The 21,383-nt window shown below is 46.4% G+C and overlaps 1 protein-coding gene across 2 annotated transcripts in view; it reads right to left on the minus strand.

The window, feature by feature from the left end:
* Positions 1-21,383, minus strand: part of HROB (homologous recombination factor with OB-fold) — a 189,579-nt gene that overhangs the window by 151,437 nt on the left and 16,759 nt on the right. For both annotated transcript variants that reach the window (XM_086923925.1, XM_086923926.1), the window contains exons 3-5: positions 2,743-4,017; positions 1,725-1,808; positions 900-1,040 (exon numbers count right to left, since the gene is read on the minus strand). In XM_086923925.1, the coding sequence (XP_086780051.1) occupies positions 900-1,040; positions 1,725-1,808; positions 2,743-4,017 (1,500 nt within the window). The remainder of the gene's footprint in view (positions 1-899; positions 1,041-1,724; positions 1,809-2,742; positions 4,018-21,383) is intronic.

The raw sequence follows: 21,383 nt of genomic DNA on the forward strand, positions 1-21,383 counted from the left end.
CATCTGCTTAACCGGCCAGTAAGGTAATATAATGAGAGGTAACCTCGGACCTGTAGCTCAACTTGCTTTGAAGGCTTAGTGCAGCAACTTCTTGCAAATGGAATTCACAAGTAATGTTTATAGGACTCAAACAAAACAAAATAACGTTTGTCTTGAATTAAGAATCACCCTTATAATATTTCCTGCAAAAATGTTGATCATCAAGTATGTTACTCATCAAGTACAAAATGTTTTTTTAATTCTCTTATGACTCATTGTGCACGAAGACATCTTTACGGTTAAAGCTTGATTAGAGGATCATTTTACACATCTTTATTAGGGTGCGTATGAAATTCGCTTAATTTGCTTCCGTATAATTACAGCAAAATGATATGAATTTATGCGAGATTATGCTACATGCAAATTCGACATTTCACACGAGATTTTAGCTCAAAAATGCATTGTTGCATACATTTTCGGGGCAAGAACAGATTTACCAAAAGCACCACGAACAGCAGGATGCATTATATTGTTCCTATGTGCTGGTAGCGTATTAAGTATAAGGGAAAATGTCCTACATTGCATGATTTACACTGGAGCAATTTACATTTTGCCCAGGTCTAATCTTTATCACATATTGCTGGAATTTTTTATTTATAATGTGTTTTATTAAAGACTGTAGTTGGCTATCTGGTGACAGGAATAGTACTACAACCAGTCATGTCACACTTGAGTAGTAATGGCAAGTGGAATTAAACATTGATTACATTTGATTCTATAATGAATATTTGAACAGTCATCGGTAGGCAAGAATACTTACTAAAGTCTATTGTCTTTCTATATGGTACATGGCTGCGCTGGAAAAGTTAGTCCCACTTTTTTTTCTCTACTTGGCCACAAGGCATTCTAACAGCATTTACCTTACGCAGCACCATAATCACGCTGTATGACTGGAGGAAGCAAGTTGGATTCTTCTCATCAATTCCAAGTTCTGTTTTCATGGCAATCCAAGGTCCTCTTCCAAACTCTTCTTCCACAGACAGCTGGGAGCTGGACTCCTCCTGTGTTGCAGAATTAAACCAATGTTCACATTCAGCTTGTGAGCAAAGCTGCTGTTGACATTCTGTTGTTTCCCTTACAGCTACACATATAACAGTGCCCTTGGGTGACCATCTGATGCAAGACAATAGACATCAGAGAGAGCAAATAATCACTTACTCATAAATAGTGTAAGAAAAAAGGTATGGAACTCCCAGGTTAAGGAGACAGTATGAAGAACGACAAGTCCGATACAAATGTATTTGATGGGAAAGTATCAGTGCAATGTCAATTACATGTTCCAAAACATTTTAATAAATCACAAAATATTTTACTATCCAAAGATAAATCATGCCCAACCAATGTCACCCTGTCCGCCCATCATCTAAACCCCCTTTCAAAATGTACTTCTTTTACAATTAAAGATATTACAAGTTATATTATTAATGAGATATCAAAACTGCTACAGCGAGGTATTTTGTGCATTGTTCCAGACGGTCTTCCATTCTAAGATTACATCTAGAAGTGTAACTAGAAGTGTAACTACGTCTTAACACACTGGCCAAACACAATTGATTTCAGCTGGGTCTCCATTTATACATAAAAATATATTGTTTTTGTTACAAATATTAAAATAAAGACCTGCGGGGGCCTTGCAGCGACAGAGGGCAGACTGATGTTGTGCAGCCTAGAAATGCAACACGTACCTGAGTGCGCATCTTGGCCATCGCCCCGTGAGTTGGGGTGTGTGGCGTAGAAACTAGGATCTCCTCCAAGTTCTTCACACTAGGCTGTGAAGGACAGAAACAATAGTACAAGTACCTTTATATAAATCTAGCATTAGAGCTGTATTAATTGTGAGTGGGCTGAGAAGCACAAAAAACGAATTAAAAAAAAAAGGTAAAAAAGTTACATACGGTAGGTGCTTCTTTCATGAAAGTGGTACAGGGTGAACATTTTGAGCGTCTGTATGGAATGCACAGCCCAATCTCCAAAAACGATCCAATCATACTTGAAACAATTGTTTACACAGAACATTCAGATATTCATGCAGTGAAATATTATGTCAGGGGGAGGGGTGGAGAGAGGATGTAGGGGAAAAAACATTTGCACATCAGAGTTCTAAAGAGTTTCAGCTAAAAGAGCACAAAGAAGGGAGTCTCTTTCAGTGAAAATTCGCAAATAAAGGGGTCTATGAATTATAATCCCTATAAGGTTATGTCTAATAGAAGGACTTTCATGCAGCGTAATATCAAAAAAATGAACATTTTAATGCAGCAGAATTCTTACACAAAGTGCTCCTATGTTATTAAATGCCCTAAAGAGAGACAGCAGAATATATAAAAGAAATAAAGAACGGGAGCATGCGGTCACTAACAGAGAGTCCAATAACATATCACCAAGACTATCAATACCTTCCTTTTAACAACACTTGCCATTCACCACCAGACTTAAAACACTATTTACTCCCAACTCTCAATCCAATTACCGATTCGTGGTGATCCTCATGAAATTAGTTGGAAATTCACCTAGTGAGATGAATGATCACAGTTGAAGTACCACAATATCAGATCTAATCCCACCTCCTAAGTACAATCAAATTGTGAGTTCTAGGACAAAAGTCTTTAACTAGCTTTCAGCTTCCTTACCTATCAAAAAGTATAAGCACAGGAGCAGATGAACCACAATTTTTAGGTACTAAGAAATTGATATTTAAAATGTTACCTGTTGTGGAAGAATGCCTGCTGGTCCAGGAAAGCGCCGACTCTTTGATCGCAATGAACTCCTGGATGATGCCTGTGGTGTCTGGTTGGCTGCTGTGACTAGCTGTACCAAGTGGTTGGTCATGACTGGGTGTGGGTTATTGGGACCAGGAGATGATCCACAAGGGACCCTCGGAGATGAAGGGGAAGCAATAGAGGACATTAAAGCGCAAAAGTCATGGGGGCGCCTAGGAGGCTGTTGAAAGGTACTGCCTGGCACTCTCGGGCTGTGACCACTTGGAAGAGGTGCAGGTGTTGTGGAAGGCCTGAAAGTCCTGCTTTCTGATGGAGACCTTACGGGACAAAGGGATGTGGGGGTCTGGTGGGTGCTGTTTACTCCTACCTGAGATGGTGGCCCAGATTTCTGGACGGGTCTGGCCACTTGATAGCCAGTAACTATCCCAAAAGACTGTGCAGCTTTGCTACACAGTGGGACACTCTGAACTACAGTTCCAGTGCAAGATGCTGCGGGAAGACAACCTCTCTGCATTTCACTCACGGAGCTTGGCCTCAGATTCAGGCTAGTGTTACAAGAAACAGGTTCAAAAGGTGAATTTATCAATGTGGCATCAGACATCTGGCACTCAGCACTTCGCAAGAAGAAGCCTGAATCCGGCATGGCCCTCTGGTTGTCCTCACGCAACCTTTTACTCACAGGCTCCTCATAAATATTCTGTTCTCTCTGTGTGGCCTGGGCTGGGGATCCCTTTGGTAACTTCACATTTATCTCGCCTCTCTTGCTTGGATTAAAATCGAGGCTTGGCCTCTCGATCTCTGTGCAAGCTGATAAAAGCAAGGCATCATCAAGTCCGTCATCGGCCACCTCTTCCGCTGTTGTGCTCAGCCTTCCTGGCCTAACAGAGGGGTTGAATGGCTGGATATTACTGTCAGATGGTACTGCAACAACATCTTTACACGTGGTAAAACCTTGCCTTGAACTTCTAAAGCTCATACATGTAGTAGATTGAAGGTGTCCCTGACCTGCAGGTCTTAGAGAGAATGCAGCCTTTGATGGTACAGTCATTCCAACTATCGACTGGCTGCTGGTCTGACAGTCTAAGACCGGAGACATGCTGTTGACCTTTTGGCACATCCCTTCGTCTGATCCCCGATGGGCTATGAACGCAGCTCTGCTTGGAGACTGGGCATGAGAAGAGATTGGCCTTAAACATCTGGTTACTGTAGGGGTGAATCCTTGAAAGCTGGTCTCTGCATCCTCCACAGCCGATAGGAAATCCTGGAAAGAAAAATAATTTTAACTTGACTCATTTAATCCCCATCGATTCCTTCGCGTTACATGGCTTGGCTTTGAGTGCAGGGAAATAATATCCTTGTGCCTTTTTGGTCATTTATTGAGTGGGTTCCTACAAAAACAAATTTAAATCACGTGTGCAGCAGAAAAGTAAGCAAATACAGCTCATCCTGGCATTCTTTTTCCACTTGACAACAAAGTGAAACTTCAAATAGATTTTAATCCACAAGTAACGAACGAATTTGTATGGTACATCGCCTGTCATATGGTGCCTTTTTTTTGGTTTGGTGAAAATATTTCAACCTGTTTTGGAGATACAAAGCAACATTTAAGTGTCAAGTGGGCATGTTGAAGAATGTATATTTTTGGAAGTTTGCAAACACAGAACTGCGCATGTGTGAATAATAGAACCACCGTGTTATTCACACTGAACACTCATGGGTTTTCTGCTAAATGTTGGCACAAATAAAAAGAGCAGGAGAGTTGATGCTGGATTATTCAATTATTCATAAGTGGGTGAGCATGGCAGGCAACAGAAGTATCTCTCTCCTCGGCCTGTTTGACAAGCCAGAGAGAGAGATCAAAATAAAGAAGGCTTTTAGTCCAAACCCCCTAGACTAGCCAGGGGCTATGGGGGAAAGTTAATTAATTCCCTCTGCAGCATGCCTAGAGCTGGGGGAACAGAATGCCACTCTTCAATTGTCCATCAGGACTGACAAAGTGGATCGCTCCTGCCCCTTACATTGCCTAGGGGCGAAGTGAAGTGAATTAAAAATATTCACTTTGCCACAGGCGATACTCAAAATAAATAAATAAATAAATACCCGACTCACCTTCCCTTTACACTTGCAAAACGCAAGAGTGGGTGGAAGCATTTAACAATAACAATTGAGTTGCACCAGGATGAGTTTCGGGAAAAGATCATTTTGAGGATATAAAGGGCTATTTAAGGCTACGAAACGGATCAGGCTGTAATAATATTTTTAATGGGAAAAAGATGTTTAGCCAAACAGCAAAAACACTTACTTCACATATTCACCGATAAGACATCACTTTGTCTAGAATTGTAATAGTGCACATGGTGCGAGGGGGATGCAGGAACACCCAAAACGAAAATCAGTTGATCCCAACAGGCAGAGTAATCAGCCATTTTTTAATAACACAGGGTACAGCTTTAATAGCGTTATTTTCAGTTCTCTAAAGCTTAAATATTAAATTCCCAGTAACGGTTGACTGGGTTTTTCTTCCATCTCCATAGTCAACGTGGGAATGCTGCACTCGGTCTATTAAATGACAGAATTAGTTTCAAGGTTAGGATGGTTTTAAAAGTGGCATTGCTGGAAAATATACCTCAAATCAAAAGCATCAAAACATTTGTGAAGACAATAAGCCCAAAAATATCTTATGGGGGGCGTGGCCAAGATGGCGGACTGAGAGGACGTGTTCCGCTAGGCTCCTCAGGCCTGAACCCCGCTTTGCCCCGTTCCTAGCCTGCAAGTCGCCCCAAACCACTGGCACTAAGCTCCGGTGAGCAGGGCTCCTCGGCGACATCCACTGACCCATCGCTGGTAGCCGCGGCGGCCGCGGGCACCGAGATAGCACAGAGATAGACCTGCCGCAGCCGCGCGGCCTGAAGGCCGAAAGAGCAACAGACACGGGCCTGCCTTGCCTGGTGTGGACTCGGCAAGGGCTCCGGAGGGCTCGTAGCCCGATCGGAAGAACGCCGTCCGCACCCCTCCGCCTCGGCGGAGGCGGCAGCTACGTTGACCCCGTCGGGGCGCCCTATGGTCGTGTGCGAGGGGCTGGGCCACGCAGGCGGACTGCTCCAGAAATTGAGGCCCCGGCTTCGGGCCTACACATGGTGCAGGAGCGGTGATCGGAGTGTGTCCCTGCCGGCCGGTGAGCCCACATCACCGCCCTACCTGGGGACCGCGCATTACAGACCCGGCCGCATCCGAACACATAAGAGGCTGCAGACAGAATCAGGCTGGGCCCGTGAAAAGGCCTTCGCGAAGCTTGCTCGGCGGCGGACGCTGGGGGCCTGCATTGGGGTGAGGTGGGCTGACAGCCCGCCCGCGCGGACATCTGTGACTCTGTGGCTACGGAGGACTTGAAGACCTGTCGGTGGGACCCCACCCGCGCCCACCCGCCTTGGCGGAGGCAGTAGCAGCAGCGACCCCGACAGTGTGCCCATTGAAGGTGTGGGGCGGACGGCCCTGGGCAGCGCGGGCGGGCTGCCACGGAAATAAAGGCCCTGGCTTCGGGCCTACACTGAATGCGGGAGCGACAATCTGATCAGGCTCCTGCCTGACGGGGCCGGTCGAGGAAAAGCCTGTGCCAAAGCTCTACTCTGAGACCACATAAGACGACCCCAGCCTCACCCTGACTCACCCGGGACCATGCCCAGGGACGTGCCGGGACTTGCCAAGACACTTGAACAATTCGGACGGGCAGCGACCACTGGGGACCTGTGTCGGCACGAAGAGGGCTGCTGACCCACCCACGCAGGTACTTGTGGTCCTTCAGGGTCGTGGAGCATTGAGACACCAGGGGCCCCTGGCCCCGCCGCACCTACTAATTTCGTCCCGGGTCTCCATAAGGACATACCAGACGCACGCTCTGCGGAGAGTAATCTTTCCAGCTGTTGTCAATCCTGCACACCTGGGGGCATAGCGAATGCACCATCCTACCGTCTGGGTACATCCTCCAGCCACCGACAGCTCCGCCCTACCCTGCATCCTACGGCTGGCCGGAACGCACCCAGATGGCTAACTCAAATCGCAGAGGGGGCCGACCGATCACGGAGATGCTAATCAAAGCGGCAGCGAAGGGTGAGAAGGCCCAGACGCCTCCATCGCCATCTGTGGCGGCTTTCACCCCGGTCCGAGAAGGCGGGGAGGGCCCTATCACGAAAGCCTTCCTTGAAACCCTTTTAAACACCTTGCGCAAAGATTTTCAAACCCTGAAACAGGACTTAGCCGGCGAACGGGGAGAACTTCGCAGTGATGTGGATGGCCTGGGGGAAGAGAGTAGCAGCAGTGGGGGAAGAGAGTAGCAGCAGTGGAGGAGTCGAGCCATGCCCGCTGTGAAGAATTGACTCGCCTCCAGCAAGAGATCCTACGCCTTCGGGAGCAACAGGTGGACCTCCAAGCGCATGCAGAGGACCTCGAAAATCGTTCCAGACAGAACAACATACGGGTCCGAGGAGTGCCATTGAATGCGGAAGGGAACAGTGTTACTACTTATCTACAAGACCTATTCAGGGAAATTCTTGGTGAGCCTGCTGACTTTAACATCCGCATAGACCGGGCGCACAGAGCCGGTCCGGCGCGCCGCGCCCCTGCCCCACCTCCGGACATCCTGGCCTTTCTCCCTGATTTTCCCCTGAAGGAAAGGATCTTGAGGGAAGCCCGCCGGTCTCGAACCTTCCGCTTCCGGGATTGCCCAGTGGAATTGTTCCAAGACCTCTCAGCGATAACGCTCCAGAAACGCAGGACTTTCCGGGTGGTCACCACTTTTTTGAGAGACAAAGGAGTGCCCTACTCGTGGGGTCACCCATTCCGGCTGATTTTCAAGTGGGAGGGAACCTGCGCTCGGCTGGGTCTAGACCTGCCAGACGAGGGGGGTGCGGGTGATGCCTCCCCGAGCACCTCCCAAGAAGATTCGTCGCAGCACTCCCGTGATGGCTGGCAGCAAATAAAGAGACAACGCCCGCCTAAGTCGCGCCTGCGGCCGGACCCAGCGACTGTCGCCATGGAGCATGCAGCGGCCGTCCAAGAGGTAGTCAAGGATACAGCGGCTCCACCCTGAGGCGATATGGTTTGGGAACTGGCTTTCATTGCTTGACATTTGAAGGGGCGGGGGGAGGGGCCACAGGGGTCGCCACTGCCACGTTCTCCTCTATTTTGAAACTCTACAGGCCTGAATTGACTTTGGGTAGGCCAGAGACTATGACATGGTATCCACAAGTTGGGAAGTTGGGATCCGGGTGGAGGGAGGTGGAGGACGGTTTTTTGGGACGGGGTTTGTTGGGGTTGGGGTGGGTTTGCGGGTGGGAACCAGTGTGCCAAAAGGGACTTGCCAGGGACAGAATTGCTATGTTTCGCATTTGTCTCCCGTATTGGGATGTTTGTGGGGGGGGCGGCTAGGACAGGGACCGGGGGCGGGACCCAGTGTGCGGGGGAGTTCTATGGGGCTAACTCGCTTTTCGAATCGTCATCAGCCCCTTCAGGGAGATTGCACTCTCACAGCTCGAGGTCTATGTGATTTCCTATGATGGAGTCCAGTTTGAAGGTACTAACTCTTAATGTTAAGGGCCTGAACAATCAGACTTAGCAGAGGGCTGTGATCTAATACCTGGAGAATTCCGGAGCAGACCTATGCTTACTGCAAGAAACCCATCTCTTACTCAAAGATTGGCATAGGATGCGCTTGCGCGCTTTCCCCCAGCAGTTCTTTACCTTGCTCCCAACAAAGAAGGCAGGGGCGGCTATTTTATAGTCTCCAAGCGCTTCCGCGGCTGCGTGGGGGAGATTAAAGGCAGATTGCTAGCACACACCTTCCTCTTGGGGGGGCAGCGCTTTACGATTGCCTCACTATATGCCCCGAATTCAGGTCAGGAAACCTTTCTGAAACAGGCTGCTTCCGAATCCCTTCATTCCCCTGCCTCGCTTCTGCTTGTCGGGGGGACCTCAACTTAGTAATGGACTCAAACATGGACAGATCGGGTCGTCGGTATGGGGACACGGGAGCCATAACTGCTGCTGGTAAAGACTGGCTACGCGACCGAGGCCTAGTGGACCTATGGAGATCCGCTCATCCCACCACATCACACTTCACGTTCTACTCTCACGTTCACCACACATATGCCAGGTTAGACCACTTCTTAGGTTCTTTTGAACTGCTTCCCATTCTCAAAGACATAAACATGACCCCAGCGGCGCTATCTGACCACGACGCTGTGGAACTGACACTACAGGTTCCCAGGTCCACCCGCCCACCTGGGACATGGCGGCTGCGCGAGACCCTCCTACAGTGGCCGGAAGTCACCAAACAACTACATGCTTGCCTCACCGACTACCTGGCTATTAACACCTTCGATGCGGATGACAAAGCCAGCTCGTCATGGGCGTTACCTGCGCTGCGCGCATGACGAGCTGGCTTTGTCACGTTACCCGTGATTTTCAAATTTCAGCACGCAGCGGGAAAACCCGCTAGCGCGCATGCGGTTAACGACACTCCCGGGACCTCTGCGACCGCCCTATGGGGGCCTTGAAAGCGGTGGCCCGCGGCGAGCTCATTGCCATTGCAGCAGCGGAAGCCAAGGACCGCAAAGCGAAGAGGGATGACCTCATAGCTCGTGTCTCTGAACTCGAGAGGGTCCCTAGCCGTACCGGTGCTCCGAGGGTTTGGAGACAACTGAAGTCCGCCAGACCCCAACTGGTCAGCCTAGACACGGACCGAGCGGAATTCGCCGCTCTACGCCTCAGTCATTCTTATTATGTCGGGTGGAACAAAACAGGCCGCTTACTTGCTAGCACCCTAAGGACGAAGGCCCAACGTTCCCAAATCACTAGCCTGACGGATGACTCCGGTCAGGACATTTCTGGCGAGACCCAGATCGCAGAGGCATTCAGGGCGTTTTATGCTACATTATACAAGGCCGACTCGGTCTCGCCGGAGGATGTTCATAAATACTTAGAATTGGCGAATGTAACGGAGATGTCTCAGGACAATGTAGATTCCTTGGACGCCCCTATCCGCCTAGATGAAGTCATTGCTGCTATCTCTCGTCTCCGCCATCTTAAATCACCAGGACCTGACGGATTTTCAGCCGGGTTTTATAAAACCTTTGGCCAGCTGTTGGCTCCGGTCCTCAAGCAGCTTTTCAACTCCTTCGAGGGCCAGAGTTCCATTCCTCCAGACATGCTGGCGGCTGAGATTATTGTGCTACCCAAACCAGGCTAAAAAACCTCATGCTGCTTCGCGTTCCGTCCCATATTCCTACTTAATCTGGACCTGAATATCTTTACAGGGATCTTAGCTGCGCGCCTCGGCCCGTGCCTGCCCAGGATCCTGGAGCCTGATCAATCCGGCTTCATCCCAAATGGCCAATGCAGAGACAACACTAAACGTATATTACACCTGATTGATAAGGCCCACTTCCAGAACTCGGATTCCGCGCTGTTGACTATTGACGCAGAGAAAGCGTTTGATCGGGTAGACTGGAACTACCTTCAGCAAGTCCTGCGGCGCTTTCGGGTGGGAGATCAGTTTCAGGCCTGGATTGCGAGCTGCTACCACCGCCCCCAAGCTTGTGTCCGCATGGGAGGCCTGCGCTCCGACCCTTTTGAGATTCAGGGGGGCACGAGGCAAGGGTGCCCCCTTTCGCCCCTTCTATTCGCCCTTTACGTAGAGCCTCTAGCGCAAAAGATCCGTGACAACCCTACCATCCGAGGCATGACCTTTGGTCGAGAGCCCCATGTGATAGGCCTTCATGCCGATGATGATATCGCCGCTCTGGATCGTCCGGATTGCTCTGTCCCCGCCTTTCTGACAGAGCTAGAATCCTTCGGAGCCATCTCCGGCTTCAAAATCAATAAAGGGAAATCCCTCATATTACCCTTGGGCAAGAACGTCCAAACGCACACCCCTCCACCTGCTTACGGAGGAGGAGGAATCCCATTGGCAGCACATCCCCCCTACCTGGGTGTCACGCTCACAGCTTCCACGGACTCTACGCTGACTCAACTATACGGCCCTCTCCTCCCGGATCCGGTCCGACCTTGCACGATGGGCCAAACAGCCACTCTCCCTACTGGGTTGTGTCACAGCGGTCAAAATGTCGGCCCTGCCTAAGATTCTGTATTTTTTCCCAGACTCTCCCGGTGCCCCTCCCCCTCCCCCCCCCCTCCATCCCCCCCCTCCCCCTCCCCCCCCCCCTCCATCCTCCCCCTCCCCCCCCCCCTCCATCCCCCTCCCCCTCCCCCCCCCCCTCCCCCTCCCCCTCCCTCCCCCCCCCTCCCCCTCCCCCTCCCCCCCCCCTCCCCCTCCCCCTCCCCCCCCCCCCCCTCCATCCCCCCCATCTCCCCCCCTCCCCCCCGAGGGCACCATCCAGGCCCTCCAGGCCGCCATCCAAAATGTCATTTGGGAGGGCAAACGGGCACACCTACATAAACACCTAGCCTATCGGAATGCAGACGAGGGGGGGTCTGGGTATCCCCAATCTTTTGCAATATTTCCAGGCTGCGCAACTCCGATATTTAGTAGAGTGGTTCAGGCCGGAGTCCGAGAAACACTGGTTATTCCAGGACAGGGCAATGGCTGGTACCTCCCTCTGGAAGATCCTGTTCCTTCCCAGACAGCACCGGCCACGCTATCTCCTACGGTCTCCTATCACTCGCACTGTCATGTAGGTCTGGAATGCGGTCGCGGTCAAAAGGGGACTCACTACCTTCCCCTCTCCCCTTACGCCTGTTCTGGACAACCCAGAGCTCCCACCGGGCAACGCTCCTAGGGCTTTCCCGCAATGGCGAGACTTTAGTAGCTTCTCTACTGGCCATCTCTTCGACCTGCAGGGTTTCCTCCCCCTTAAAGACATAATCCAAAGCTATGATGTTGTTTCCCCTCATTTATTTAAATACTTCCAGCTCCGACATTGGCTTACCCACCCTGACGTCGCCCCCTTGGTTGGCAGGCCCATGACGGCCTTCGAGAAATGGCTAGTGAGGAAGGATTCGGACAGGCATCTTATTACGGACCTTTACAAAATGCTTACACCCACTCCCCCACCGGGCAAGTCAGGAGGCCAAAAGTGATGGGAGGCGAACTGGGGAGGGCCTTATCACCCAAGGAATGGCGTTTTGTCTACTATAGAGCCGCTCACACCACTCGCAACACAGCTTCCAGGGAGATGGCGACGAAGCTAGCCATATATTGGCACCTCACGCCGGTCCGGCTCAATAAGGGTAACCCCAAACGAAGCGCCCTATGTTGGAGGGGCTGCGAGGAAAGGGGCACTCTGACTCCCCTCCTCTGGGACTGCCGTGAAGTCCAAGACTATTGGAAGGCTGTCCTAGACGACATCGACTCCACATTTGACACGGAAATCCCCAGATTCCCGACATACACCATTTTGGGCTTACCCAACGCACTCACCTTCCCCCTGAAATCTCTTAGAGGTCGCCAGATGAGGGTTGCCATGCAGGCTGCAACACAACATGTCCTATCCCTATGGGGCTCCACCACCAGACCTACTCACACGGGTTGGTTAAATAAAATATGGTTTACCCTGGGCATGGAGCGCATTCACGCCACGCTTACACAATCCATGGCTGCTTATCAGAAAGTGTGGCTTAGGTTGCTCTCCCTTTTGTCCAAGGAGTTCAATGAGATCACGTGCCCTAAGTACCTGCGCATTCTACGACTTACCGCAAATGCAAATGACTCCATAGGTTCATCTGAGTGATTTATCATCCACTACACGATTGGGGCTCTGTTAGCCCCACATGTTCGGCACACTAGGTGGCGAGGGTGGGGGGGGGGGGACAGGGAGGGAGGTTGGGGGAGCAGGGGGGGTTACATTTGGGGCTTTTCTTCTTACGATTTCATTGCTGCATTGCAAGGAGCGTCTGCACTTCCAGCACCACGTCATTGTTTTACCAAGTGCAAATGACCAAACATATGTTTACTGGATACTGCATATTTCTCTGCTTGGATTGCCTTTTATGCCTACTAAGCCTCCCTTGCAATGTACTGTCTACTGTTGCTCTTGAAACCAATAAAACAAATTTGAATTTAAAAATATCTTCTGGTCTATAAAAATATACTTTATCTCACTTACAACATTTCTTAGAAGTTGCTCCCCTGCGTCCCTAAATTACAACTTTACTTAGTGGAAGCTCTTCCGGCCTCGGTCATCTGTACTCTTGCTCTTAGTCTCTAGAACTGTAGCAAAACATAAGGAGAGGGTGGGGGGGGGGGGGGGTATCATTTCATATATGAAACGATTGGCAAACTATTTTTGTCTCTACATCTATGCCTTTTCAAGATCCCTCTCCCCCCCCACCCCACCCCCCCTCCAACTCAATAGATCGCCTGCTGGTTCCTCAGCCCTCAGAATCATTGTTCGGTAATAATATTTTACGGTGTGACAGGCTATGGACAGGGTTGTTGCAACATAAGGTTTTGTCTCTATACATGAGATGAAGAAGAGGGCAGTGATAGAGGTAGCAGTTTAGAATCTTGGGTGGCCCATAAATGTAATTTCTGGCTCGTGAAACAAACATGACAATCAGCTTTTAGTATTTTAGATCCCAGTAAAAAGATAAAAGGTGACCTCACTGGGCCTACATGAAACCCAGTTGCAGAAACGCCAGTCCCAAATACTGAAGAAATCCCTTAACATGAGGTGGTTCACTCCTCCCGGATGAGAGAGACCTTTCTGGTTAACTATTCCTGAGACAAGCTTCACTTAGCTATTCCACTTCCGGGCCCGACTTAACATAGACTCTAAGAGGAGTTACTATTATGTTTTTAAGCATGCGCGTGACTTTAAAGCCTTGGAAGAGCAGGTTACATGGCTGTCTCAGGCCCAGGACAGTCACTCTGACCCTTTGAGTTACGATTTGCATCAGCAAAGCTGAGACCTCTATATCAATAAGGATCTTAGACACATTGCTTTAAAGAAAGAGAAAATAACAAAAATTCAATGCTTTCTTTGTACAACAGTTGCAGCTCAAGCAAACTATGCCTTTCTGCAGCGTGGCATTAAATGGACTTCCTTTCTTATATGTAGTGAATAAAGATGTCCCAAAGGTCATTGCCAGTGAAACCCTCACACCCACTCACCCTCACCCTCACACCCACACCCACCCTCACCCGTACACACCCTCACACCCCTCTCACAACAAAACAAAACACAGCATAACAAAACACAGCATAGCATAACAAAAAAAGCATAGGATAGCAAAACATAGCATAACAAAACAGAGGATAGCAAAACAAAGGATAGCAAAACAAAACATAGCATAGCAAAACACAACAAAGCATAGCATAACAAAACACAACAAAACAGCATAACAAAACAAAACATAGCATAACAAAACATAGCATAACATAAAGCGTAGCAAAACAAAACATAGCATAGTATAACAAAACATAGCAGAACAAAACATAGCAGAACAAAACATAGCATAGCAAAACAAAGCAAAACACAACAAAACATAGCATACATAACAAAACATAGCATAACAAAGCATTGGGTGGGGAGATTATGGGGAAAAAAAAGAAAAAAAATGTCTGAGTTGCCAAAAGGATGTAGGTAATTATAATTTCTACCAATGTCCAGGCCGGGCTAACCCAGAACATATATCTGAAGGTCTTATCTTGGAATATTAATGATCTAAGGGTAGTGCCTAGACGGGAGAGGCTATTTCAATATCTAAAAGACGCACCGGAGCAGGTTTTTATGCTCCAAGAAACCCATTTGACAGAGGAAGAGTTGCGAGAGACATGTAATAAGAAAAAATGGATTCAAGAGATGATGTGCACCTCGCAACAACTAACTATAAGAGGGGTAGCGATTTTGGTTAAAGTGAATCCACCTATATCAGTAGAGAAGTCCAGGGTAGATAAAAAGGGCAGATGGGCGATAGCCACGATTAAATACCGTTTCCATAAATTTACAGTGGCAGGAAATTATGGCCCGAATCTGGATGATCCTCTCCCCTTAAGGGAAATGATGGAAGAATTGTTAGAGTTTAAGGATCCCCTAATTCTAGCGGGCGACTTTAATGTCATTTTGGACCCGCAAATAGATAAAACATATAGAGATAGATCCTTATATAATTCTAAAACTCGCAACCTTCTGAAAATCGCTATGCACCAGCTGGGCTGGTCAGATATATGGAGAAAGAAATGGGGATCAAAGAAGGAGTATACGTTTCATAACAAGAAACTAGGGCATAAATCAACGTTAGATTTCTTTCTAATCACAGAAGCATTGGGTGATAAGGTGAAGGAGGTCAAGCATGTAGGGAGTCAATTATCCGACCATTCAGCAGTCTCTCTAACTTTAAAATTGTTGAATGAGCCATGCACAAAGAGGTGGACTCTGGATCGTACTATTTTACCGGAAGAAGATGTGGCAAAAAAGTTGATAGAGGAGTCTGAAGGCTTTTTTGAGTTAAATCTGGGAACCGCCTCAATTGAAATGGTATGGGACGCTTATAAGGCCTTTTTGAGGGGGGGGATTTTAGGTATTCAAGCCACGAGACAAAAAAGATTCAGGGCTAAGGTTTCCGAAATAGAGGTTAAAATAGCCAGGCTAGAACAAGATCAATCTGCCCAGAATTACTAACTAGAGCCATCTGCTTTACAAGAATTAGCAGTGTGTAAAGCTCAATTAGAAGAAGTGTTGGACTCTAGGCTTAGGAAACGATGGCAGGCTAGCCCTCTTTCCCATTTTGAATATGGAGAAGCGAGTGGGAAACTTTTGGCTTGGAAAACAAAAAAAGACCAATCGAGGAATAGAATCAAAGAGATACAGACGGATATAACGGGGGAGACCTCAGATAACGCATCGGACATAGAAAAAGCTTTTTTTAACCACTTTGAACAGGTGTACAAAGAGGATCTGTCTCCACAGAATTCCTCGGTTCTTGCCTGGCTAGAACAATATGCTATTCATATAATTGAGGACGAAGAAGCCACCAATTTAAGCGGGGAAAATAGAATTGAGGGAAGTGGTCGGAGCAGTCAATTCAAGTAAGAAGGGTAAGGCTCTGGGCTGCCAGCAGAGCTATATAAAATTCTCTCTCCAGTGGTTGCCCTAATTCTGTGCAGGCTATTTTCCTCAATTTTTGAAGAGGGAGGGAAGATTCCTGCATCATGGAACGAAGCACCGGTGGTGTTAAATCTCAAACCGTCAAAACCACTGGCGTCATGCGATTCATACAGGCCAGTCTCTCTGCTGAATCTGGACTATAAAATCTTTGCCGGGATTTTAGCAGAGAGACTGAATGGCGTTGCTGGTAAACTGGTGCATGAGGATCAGAAGGGATTTGTTAGAGGGCGGTATATACAGAATCCAATTCAAGCACAGGTGGGAGCTATAGATCTAGCATCTTTATATAAATTGCCTATGGCCATTATCACGCTTGACGCCGCTATGGCATTTGATCGTGTTAATTGGGTATTTTTAAATAGGGCGTTAGAAAAACGTAATTTGGGGCAGAATTTTTGCAGAGCTATCTCTTTAAAGTATCAGTTTCCCACAGCTAGAGTCTTGGTTAATGGGAATTTATCAGCCCCCTTAAGCATTAATAGAGGGACAAGACAGGGATGTCCCCTTTTGCCCCTTCTTTTTAATTTATACATTGAGTCCTTGGCGGAGAGGATTCGACAAGACACAAATATAGTACCTATTAAATGCAGGAATTGGGAAAAAAAAGTTTCACTATATGCAGACGACATGCTTATATATACGTCAGACCCAATTCAAGAAATTCCGGCAATATATATCGCGGCGACCCAGTTTGGTCAACTGTCCAGATTAATCAGACCAAAACGGAATGTAGGCTCTGGAATGTTGAAGAGCGACTTCCTATAGTGAAACAGGAGCTAAGATACTTAGGTGTCCAAATTACTCGGGACATCGAAAAGTTAACAGACAGGAATCTAGATAAAGTAGCAAAGGAAATAACTGAGACGTTAAAGGGTTGGTCTCTTCTCCCACTTACACTTATTGGAATGGTTAATATCTTAAAAATGATGTTGCTCCCAAAATAGATTTTTTTGTTTCAGAATATTCTGTTAGCTTTTAAAGAGAATAAGCTCAGATTAATTCAAGCTAAATTTAATTCCTTTGTATGGGCCTCAAAAGGTATCAGGGTCTCGTGGAGGAAATAAAGCAGAAAAAAAAAAAAAAGAGTCAAGGCGGTCTGTGTGCCCCGGACATGAAAGTATACGCATGGACCTTATTACTGAAAGCAGGAATTCTACTTTTTAAGTGTCCAGACAAGTCAGAACTAGGATTAATGTTCAATGAAATGTTGATAGGGATTCATGGAAGTTATTTATTATTATTATTATTTAAAATCTTATATAGCGCGCAGCTACCCTTGGGCATCCCGGCGCTTAAGTTCAAACGGTTTTCTTTACAAATATGGAGATCCTCGCTTTTTCAAAAAGGTGAGATTAAAAATGTTGCGGGATATGGCGTTTATTTGGGCCAGACTAAGGAAGGCCCTGAAACTTACATACTATACGGCCATGTCTCCTATCTGGGAGTCCCCTGGTTCCTCAGAATGGGTAAAAGATAGCCTCGCAAAGCCTTTAAGGGAAGCGAGCATCAATCACTGGTCTCAGCTAATGACGGAAGGTGTACTGTTATCTTGGGAAGAGATCTCTTATGTCACTAATTACTACTTATCTAAGTTTAAATACTGCCAAATAAAAAGCTGGTGCCAGGCGATTGGACTGCAAGTAGGAATAACAAACTCCGTTGAGGACCTACTCCAAGGAACAAGTGGGAAGATAAAGACTGCAACCTTGTACTGGGCCATTCTAGAAGCAGTCGACAGCGATTTTACTTTACCATCTCATCTGTGAGGAGAACATATCTTGGTCGTCTATCTGGAGAAGTTATGGCAAGTATCTTTTGACATACTACATGCCACAGTCTCTCCCGCCAATTTAAAACGCAATCACTTGTTCTCTCTTAACAGAGTGTATTGGTCTCCCGCTAAACTTGCTAAATTCTCGAAGGAGACGGTTCCTTGTTGTCCTAAAAGTAAGACGGAAAAAGTAGACGATCTCCATATGTTTTTAACAAGTCTTGCCTTGCATAAGTATTGGTGTGCGGTATCTGAAGGTATGGAAAGAATATTGGAGTTAAATATACAGGTCAGTACTTTACTTGTATTTTTTGGTATTGCTTTGAATTTTGAATCTCTTCCACGAGAGACAAATAAGTTGATGTTTTATTTAATTATATTAGCTCGAAGAGAAATATGTAATTTATGGATAAAAGATACCGCACCGATTGATTTGGATTAATTCAATTAAGTATACATTGAAATTAGATAGCATTAATTGGAAGAGAAGAAAGTTTTTGGGGACTCCATGTATATCTTGGCTGGACAAACTAAGTTTTAAGATTAAGCTTTAAGAATAAGGTTCAATGAGTATGCCTTTTTGTAGTTTAAAGTACCCTAAGATCAGTTCTATGGTGGTCAGTTAGAGGAACTGAATTGATGTATCTTGGATGGGTATCTACAAAAAGTGCTTCCAATAAGATCTTCGGAGGCTATGATTATTCCTGGTTACATTCTGTTTCAGTAGTTGGTAACAAGGAGCGGACCTTCGAGAATATCTTTTGGCATATGAGGACTATAAACTAAAAATAAAATAAATATAGCATAATAAAACACAGCATAGCATAACAAGACAAAGCCAAGCATAGCATAGCAAACCACAACAAAACATAGCACAACAAAACACAACAAAACATAGCTTGGCATAGCATAACAAAACAAAGCATAGCATAAGAAAACATAGCATTACAAAACACAAGCATAGCATAGCAAAACAAAGCATAGGATAGGAAAACACAACAAAGCATAGCATAGCAAAACACAACAAAGCAGCCTAACAAAACACAGCCTAACAAAAAACAGCATACCAAACACAACATAGCATAGTATAACAAAACATAGCATGACAAAACAAAGCATAGCATAATAAAACAAAACAGCATAGCATAACAAAACATAGCAAAACAAATCAAAGCATAGGATAGCAAAACATAGCATAGCATAACAAAACAAATCAAAGCATAGGATAGCAAAACATAGCATAGCATAACAAAACAGCATAGCAAACAAAGCATAGCATAATAAAACAACAAAATATAGCATAGTATAACAAAACAGCATAGCATAATAAAACACAAAACATTGCATATCATAACAAAAAATAGCATAGCATAACAAATCAAAGCATAGGATAGCAAAGCATAGCAAAATAAAACAAAGCATAGCATACCACAGCATAGCATACCAAAACATAGCATACCAAAACATAGCATACCAAAACATAGCATACCAAAACATAGCATACCAAAACACAGCATAACAAAACACAGCATAACAAAACACAGCATAACAAAACACAACACATAGCATAACAAAACATAGCAAAACACAACAAAACATAGCATAGCTTAACAAAACACAACATAGCATAGCAAAACAAAACATAGCAGAGCAAAACAAAGCAGAGCATAATAAAACAACAAAACATAGCATATCATAACAAAAAATAGCATAACAAAGCATAGCATAACAAATCAAAGCATAGAATAGCAAAGCATAACAAAACAAAACATAGGATAGCAAAACAAAGCATAACAAAACAAAACATAGGATAGCAAAACAAAGCATAGCATAACAAAACATAGAATAGCAAAGCATAGCATAATAAACCACAACAAAACATAGCATACCAAAACACCACAACATAGCATAGCATAACAAAACACAACGTAGCATAGCATAACAAAACACAACAAATCATAGCATAGAATAACAAAACAATGCATAGGATAGCAAAACAAAACATAGCATAACAAAACATAGCATAACAAAACATAGCATAACAAAACATAGCATAACAAAACATAGCATAACAAAACATAGCATAACAAAACATAGCATAACAAAACACAACACATAGCATAACAAAACATAGCATAGCAAAACAAAGCATAGCATAATAAAAGACAACAAAACATAGCATATCATAACAAAACATAGCATATCATAACAAAACATAGCATATCATAACAAAACATAGCATAGCATAACACGGCATAGCATAGCATAACAAGGCATAGCATAGCATAACAAGGCATAGCATAGCATAACAAGGCATAGCATAGCATAACAAGGCATAGCATAGCATAACAAGGCATAGCATAGCATAACAAGGCATAGCAGAGCAAATCATAGCATAGCATAACAAAATAAAACATAGGATAGCAAAACAAAACATAGCCTAGCCTACAGCATCACGCAGCACCAACACAGCATTTACTCAGGGGCACGACAACATCACTATGCGCTATCACAGCATCACTGAATGCAACAGCATCAATCCGTGGAACCATTCAACAACAACTGGTTCAAATATGTTCTCTCAATGTTTCAAATTTTATTTCAAATGTAACAAAAAGATGTTAATATTTCACTTCTGTTCTTGGATTTTCGTCACAATAAAATACACTGTACATAATCTTCACAAAAGTTATTTACAAAAGTTTAAGCTATTGCCCTTATAAATTACAATACCTTTTATTTAAGTATTCATTGTTAAAAAAAATTAAAAACCATTGGTATTTGTAATATCAATACATGCAAGTCACATAAATACCACACATATTGCATTACAAATGCTATAGGTGTCACATTTGCGAAAGTTATAACCACACACAGCACCACAGCCACACACACAGCCACACACACAAATCCATCGCCCTCACTCCATCTATCCATCCGTCGCCCACGCCCTGTAGGTCGGCCACGCCCTGTAGGTCGGCCACGCCCTGTAGGTCGGCCACGCCCTGTAGGTCGGCCACGCCCTGTAGGCCACGCCCTGTAGGCCACGCCCTGTCGGTCGCCCTCGCTCTGTCTCCCTCTGTCTATGTGTCTATCGCCCTCACTCTGTCTGTCTATCGCCCTCACTCTGTCTGTCTGTCGCCCTCACTCTGTCTGTCTGTCGCCCTCACTCTGTCTGTCTGTCGCCCTCACTCTGTCTGTCTGTCGCCCTCACTCTGTCTGTCTGTCGCCCTCACTCTGTCTGTCTGTCGCCCTCACTCTGTCTGTCTGTCGCCCTCACTCTGTCTGTCTGTCGCCCTCACTCTGTCTGTCTGTCGCCCTCACTCTGTCGCCCTCACTCTGTCTATCTGTCGCCCTCACTCTGTCTATCTGTCGCCATCACTCTGTCGCCATCACTCTGTCGCCATCACTCTGTCGCCATCACTCTGTCGCCATCACTCTGTCGCCATCACTCTGTCGCCATCACTCTGTCGCCATCACTCTGTCGCCATCACTCTGTCGCCATCACTCTGTCGCCATCACTCTGTCGCCATCACTCTGTCGGTCGCCCTATCTATGTATGGCACCGCAGCGGCATCGCTCAGGGGCACCATGGCATCGCTGTGCGCTGCCACGGCGTTGCTGGGCGCCGAGGCGTCGCCGCCACGGCATCTCTCGGCGCCACTGCAGCGTCGGTCTGTGCGGCCATTCGGCAACGGCTGGTTTGGGTGTGTTCTCCCTGTGTTTCGGGCTTTG

This window comes from Lissotriton vulgaris, chromosome 5 (genome assembly GCF_964263255.1).
Source record: "Lissotriton vulgaris chromosome 5, aLisVul1.2, whole genome shotgun sequence".
In the NCBI taxonomy this organism is placed as follows: Eukaryota; Metazoa; Chordata; class Amphibia; order Caudata; family Salamandridae; genus Lissotriton; species Lissotriton vulgaris.